The following is a 6419-nucleotide window of genomic DNA, read 5'->3' on the forward strand; positions in this document are numbered from 1 at the left end:
GCCTGGGACTCCAGGCCAGCCCAGACCCCTCCCCGGCACTGTCTGGGAGGGGGCCGCATCCAGTCCTGTGCCAGGCGGAGGCGGCCTGTCCTCTCCCACCCGGGGCGTCAGCCACAGCACACCGCACCTCAGCGTATTTCCCAGGGTGGTCGTGTCTATCTGCCAAGGCTGGGAGCCACTGGCCTAAACTCCGAGCATCTGGAGAGCGGGGTGGAGGTGACAGGCTGAGTCACCTGGGACCAGTGGTGGATGGTCTCTGGGCCTGTGCTAGCACCAACACGGTGGGGTGATAGCGATGCCCGCTTCACGGGGCTCTTAGGAAGCCCATGACGCAGAGCCTGGCACACAGTAAGGGCACAGTGAGTGTTGTCGGAGAGCAGGATGGGGGAGGAAGGCCGAGGAGAGGGGGAGGAGGGGGAGGAGGGGGTGACAACAAGGCACAGCAGAGGGGTGCATCAGGGAGACCCAGATCCCTGGATTGCGGTGGCCCACCTCTCCTGGAACCGAGCTGGGGACCTCATGCAAGCCCCACGGCCTCAGTGACCTTCGACATCCATCCCCATCGCAGCCCCGTGCGGTGGACCTGGCTGTGGCCCTGGTTTGGGGAGCAGCTGGCCGCACATCCCAGGGAAGCCACCTGCCCTCCTGCCACCTGTCACCAAAGGAGACAATCCCTGTGGCCTCCTGGGCCCTGTGGCAGTCTCACTTCTGGAGGTGGGTAGACACCCAGGTCCTCCTTCCCTCCACCGAAGCCAGAGCAAGTTGCTTTCAGCATCTTCCACACCCCCCCACCCTTCCCCTGGAGACTTTGTGCTCGCTGCTTCCTCTTCTGCACGCCCTTCCCCAGCCCTTCATCCAGGAGAAGGACTCCTGCTGCTGGACCGTCTGAAATATCACCTCCCCCCGGAAGCCCTCCTGTGACCCTTCCTCCCCAAGTCCAGATCAAGTAGTCCTTCTGCGAGGCCCAGAAAGAGTAATGATGGAGGGTGTTCCCGAGCACCCAGTGTGAGGCCTGCCCTGCCCTCCCGATTTCCTCCTCCTTCCCTACACACCCCAAGGCAGGGGTTTTTCTCCAGAGGTGCGGAGGTTCGGGGCAGGCAATCCCTCCCGCTCCACCCCCCGCGCCATCCCCAGCTTCCACACCAGCGAGTGGGCGTGAGATTGGCTCAGTTCTGAGTACAACGTCGGAGTCCTGATACCCCCGTCCCCCTCACCCGTGCAGGTGCCCCGCCTCTGTCTGCTTGCCCCCGACTGTCACCTCCTCAGGGAGACTCTGCATCTCGGCCGAGGCCCCAGCAAATCTTCCTGAACTCGCGAGCTGGATGGCCTGGCTCTCAGAGCCCGACAGCCACCCCACCCCTCCTGCCGGAGCCACTGGGAACCCACGACACCACCATAAATACGACCACTTTATTAACATACAGGAGTACTGACTGACGACCGTATCCTAGCGTGCCGTGAGAAACAGTGCCTCTCCCGGGGCCTAAAGTGCAGCGGGTCCCTCCGTGCGTGAGAGCTTCGTGTAACGAGGCAAGTGGACACTCGTTGCGAGATTCCTCTGGAAGGAGCACGCCTCAACAGGATCCGGGTCCGAGGTGGCACCTGGATCTCCTGGCTGCCCCGGCCCTCCTCGACCCCACAGCCCCGGAGGGAGAGGGTACGTTCCCAGGCCCCTTGGGTGGGGTTGGGGGCCGGGCTGGGTGCTGGGGCATGGGAACCCCAAACACACCGTCCTTGTAGCTCCAAGAACACCTTCCCAGGCAGGGACGGCTCTGTCGGGGGGCTCTCCCTCCCCGGGGGAGAGCAGAGGCTCAGTGTCTCGTCTTCACAGCCCGGGCGCCCTCGGGAAGGGTGTCCGTGGAGGGGCCCCAGGAGCTGCGGGGTGGCCCCAGGAGCGGGGTGCTCGGGTCTCCGAGGGGCGGCGTCAGGGCCTAGGAGTGAGGGGGTCTGCAGGAGCGGCAGCACGCCTTGCTGTAGTACCAGTGGCCGCAGAGGTTCACCTTGATGGCCAGGGCGCAGTTGGTGCCTGGCTGGTCCTGGCAGCTGTCATCTGGGGAAGGGACACGGTGGGTGGGGGATGGGCATCAGAGGTGGCCAAGGCGTGAAAACTCAACAAGACAGGACCCCCACCCCCACCCCACTGCCTCCTCTCCCCAACTGCAGGAGCTTGGTCCGCTCGGGGGCGGTCCCAGGCAGCAGAGCACCTGGGGGCAGGTGGCCCCTACCTGCGCATTTCTAGGTGCAGCGGCAACGGGCCTCCCACCCCGCTTGGGGCCCTCGAGCGCTATTCTTCTGGCGCCCCTTTCCTGCCGATATCCCCCCAGTGGTTTGATCTGTGCGCAGGAAGGGCGACGCCAGACCCAGGGTTGCGGGGGGTCCTTGACCTCACTTGCCAGGAGGCCCACAGGCGTCCCCTCTACAGAACAGGTGGGAAACAACTCATCATCCGCCCTGGTGCCCCCACAGAGCCTAGCACCCTGCCCCTCCTCCAGGCACTCAAGCCCTCCATCAGCCCTTACCGCTCAGCCTCCTGTGCCCGGCACCTGAGCTGTGTACCCCATTCAGGCTGAGTCATCCTGGATTGCTGGTGTCTGCCCATAGCTGGCCCCATCTTCTGAAGCCAGATGCCCATCTTGGCATGGCTCCTGGGGGCCCTGAGCCCCAGTTAGGTCTCACCTGCCACCCTGCCCACCCTCACCTCCTAGCCAGGCTCAGCCATTCGGGGGCGGGTGGGGGGAGGAGGGGTGGAGCCTTGGACCCCCCACAGGACTTGGTGTCCCTAGCCACTAGATCCTCCCGGTCCCTTGACTGACACCTGCTCACCCCTCAGGCCCTGGCTCTGCGCACGTTTGTCGGCCTCCCCCATCTCACCTGGGGGCTCTGTGGGGCAGGGCTGCAGGTCACAGGCCTGCCTGCCGACGGGCTTCACCAGCGGGTCGCAGCCCCGGACGATGTCTGTCCCCTGGTAGCATTTCACATCTCGCATCCGCACGCCCACCCCACAGGTCTTGGTGCACTGATGAGAGAGAGAGAATGACCGAAGTCCCCCCCCAACACCTGGCAGGACAGGGCTTCCAGCCAAGAGGGACTCCCACCCCTCCCCCCAGGCTGCTGAGTCTCAGTGGGGGTGGGGGGGGGACAAGAAGCCTGACGCTCATCGCCACCCAGGGCCACTCAGCTTCACCATTTGCACCTTGAAGCAGTGGGCCCCTCCTCTCCCCACTGTCCCTGGGTGGGTCCTTTGGTTTCAGCTTTCCCGGGGCCCGTGAGACAGAACACTCCAGACACACGGGGCCATGGCCGAGGGAGAGTGCTGGCTTCCCACTCCAGTAAAACACTGTTTGTCCTGGGCCAATTAAACCCATCTTCCAAAGTGGCCACTCCCACCCGAGGCTCCTCCGTCCAGATGTTCCCCTTGGAAAACCCCGCTGAGCTACCCAGAACACCAGGGACATCTGCTGACCCGAGTTGCCCCGTCACCCTCCTGCCAAGATCTGACAGGCAGTGGCCCCCTCTTGCTCCCCCCGCTATGGGTGACCCTACATCACCCAGGCACATCTGGGACCTGAGCCCTCAATTCCCTGAAGGAGCGAAGGGTGGGAGGCCCCAGCCCTGGACCCAGCCTCCCATGTAACTGATTAAGACTTAGCAGGGAGGACACCCACCCACTCCCAGCTTGGGCGGTTGGCCCAGGCAGGGGGCAAGAGGAGGTCAGCTTGGCACTGAGCACAGAGGACCGCCCACCATGGGTGGGTCCCCCGAGGAACCTCTGGCTGTGGCCCCGGAGGGAACCCTCTGCCCCCGGGGAGTAGAGAGGACAGCTGGGAGAGTGAGCTCTTACTGAGCCCGCATCCCAGGGAGGGGCAGCCGCGGGGTCAAGATGCCAGAGGCCCACACGCCCACCGTGGTCCATCCGTGGCGGTCACCCCTCACCACCCATCGTCAACAGGGCAATACAGGGATGCCCCTCCCCCAGCGCTCTCAGGACGTTGGAGGGGTCTGCTCCCTCTCTGTGGCTTTCCTCCCTTCCAGGGCTTGGCACCCAAACCCCAGCACAGCACCTGCATCGGGACCTGCACTGTGGCACCCCCCACAGCCGCACCCATTTTCTGAAGCTGGTTCCTGGGGGCCTGGAGCCCCAGGCAAACTTCAGCAGCCTCCCAGCCCCACCTGATGCCCCCCCCCACACTCCCCTCCCAGCCAGGCACTGCCACTCGGGAGGAGCCTCGGCCCCCTGACATGCCTCGCTCTGCTCTCTGTAGCCACTAGACCCTCCTGGCCCTTGGACGCCTGTTCACCCTTCAGAGCCTGGCTCTGCCCACGCCTCCTCTGGAAGCCTCCACCCCACCCTCAGCCCCTTTCCTTCTCCCCAGGTGGGTCCTTTTGTGGGCAGCACAGTAGGAATAAATGTGCGTGTTTTTGCTCTTGAATGAGCATGCGTGCTGTAGGAAGCAGAGGTCCCATCTAGGGCAAGATTTGCGTCACCGCAAATCTTTCCACTGAGAACCCTGAGCCTGGGGGGAGCGGGGCACACAGGTCCTGGCCCCTCACCCTCTGGGAGGGGGAAGCACTCATGGAATCCCCAGACTCACCCTGTCTTATAGACTCTAAAAATCTTCACCTTGAACTCTAAGGTTTAGGGATTTGGCCTCCACCATCCTAACAACCAAGACCGTGGAAGCCTTGGGTATGGCGTCTGAGGCATACTGCAGAACATCACAGCCGAGTGTCCAGGGTTCCCCATCCCGTGACACCCCTGCATCATCCCCATAGTGTCCAGAGCTGGCCCATGAGGACACTGAGGCCAGAGGCTCTGGAAACTCCAGGTGGCACAGCCTGGCCACAGCGGCACTGGCCCTGGGGCTCCTGTTCTCTATCACCCCCCCCCCCACTCGGTGATGCTCAAAGACCGCTCCAGGCCTCCCCTTCTGCCACCTCTTGAAAGCGGATGACATCATTAGGTGGAGAGGGGCCTCAGGGCCCAAGAGGGGCATTGTTGCTAAGGACACACTAGGAAACCATGGAGGGGGTGAGTGAGGGGCACTTGGGGCAGGGGCGAGGTACCATGGCAGGACCAGAACTCAGGGCTGGCCCGAGAGTGCAGAGGGGCTGGCGGGGTGCTCACCTCCGACCACGGGCTGGTGTACCACTTGAAGCAAGGTCTCTCGAAGCAGGTGCTCTCCTCCGGGGGCTTCTTGGCCAGCCCGCACTCGGGGCCGCTGCGGGTCTGTGGCTTCCCGTTGGCCAGCTCCATGCACAAGACCAGCCTCTTCTTCACACCCCGGCCACAGGTGGTGTTACACTGAGGCCAGGGGACAGATGGGGCTGGGTCAGAGGCCAGAGGCCAGGAGGACCAGAACATAGCACGTGTGACTGCAGTGATAGGGCTTGGTCGCTAACAACCGGGTGAAAACGTTTGCATCCCTGGGAAATCGGCTGAGAACTCTTGGTTGATAACCATTTGGCCCCAGACACATTTGATCAAAAGCAATTGCCCAGAAAACCATCTGTTTTGAAACAGAATGGTTAATGACAATTTGTCCCAAGAGGACTCGGCTAATAGAGGCCCACCCGCAGCAACTTGGCGAGAATGACTCGTCCAGAGGGGCAAGTCAGTGACTGGCTGGTCAGTGGGCAGGCGAGGTGGTTGTGGGAGCAAATAGCTGAGTGCCCGCCCCCACCCCCGCCCTGGTTTTCCATAAATCCGGAAAGTGGGGACTGGGAGGGGCAGGGAAAACATGACCCATTCAGCATGCCTCGTCCAGCATTTGCCTCCTTAGATTTGGCAAGTTTTAAGGGGTGTTCTTCCCTTGGGGCCTTTTTTCTATTTCAAACTAATTTGTAGTGAATCGTGCCATCGTAATGTGCAATTAATTCCCCGTGTGACCCGTCTGTCCCTCTGGCCACTTGGCTCTTGGCCGCTTGCTCTCCCAGGCTGCTGGCTCAGGGCACTCACCCGCTCCCAGTCCTGGGCCAGCCAGTGGGCGGGACAGTTCTTGTCCCCACAGGGATGGATGGCCAGAGGCTTGGTCTCCATCTGGCACTGCGACTCGGGCACCACCCGGCCGTCACTGGTCTTGCAGTACACGTGCCGGATCATACGGCCCTGGCCACAGCTTCCACTGCACTGCAGCAGGGAGGCCGGGGTTAGAGGCAGGGCCCTCTCCACGTCCCCCGCCCCCGCCCCCCCCCACTGCCGTTTCCCAGAGAGGACCGGCTCCCTGGGCAGCGTGGGGGAGGGAGCAGTTGCCACGGCAACCACTTTTTAAATAACATTTTCTATTCTAATTACAGAAATATTCCATACTCGGTGAAAAACAGACACAGAAAAGCACACCTAAAATACCTAAAAAGGTCACCCGTGTCCCCAGCACGCGGAGGGGACCCTGGTGAGCGGCTGAGTGTCTGACTTACAGACG

General features: G+C 62.7%; 1 protein-coding gene across 1 annotated transcript in view; it reads right to left on the reverse strand.

Moving 5' to 3' along the window:
- Positions 1 to 1391: 1391 nt before the first annotated feature.
- The window catches only part of ADAMTSL2 (ADAMTS like 2), a 34978-nt gene continuing 29950 nt past the window's right edge, over positions 1392 to 6419 (reverse strand). Inside the window, exons 16-19 of the mRNA XM_027614379.2 lie at positions 5957 to 6127; positions 5126 to 5302; positions 2872 to 3016; positions 1392 to 2050 (exon numbers count right to left, since the gene is read on the reverse strand). Of these exons, the coding sequence (XP_027470180.1) occupies positions 1932 to 2050; positions 2872 to 3016; positions 5126 to 5302; positions 5957 to 6127 (612 nt within the window). The 3' untranslated portion in view covers positions 1392 to 1931. The remainder of the gene's footprint in view (positions 2051 to 2871; positions 3017 to 5125; positions 5303 to 5956; positions 6128 to 6419) is intronic.

Source organism: Zalophus californianus, chromosome 13 (genome assembly GCF_009762305.2).
Source record: "Zalophus californianus isolate mZalCal1 chromosome 13, mZalCal1.pri.v2, whole genome shotgun sequence".
Lineage (NCBI taxonomy): Eukaryota > Metazoa > Chordata > Mammalia > Carnivora > Otariidae > Zalophus > Zalophus californianus.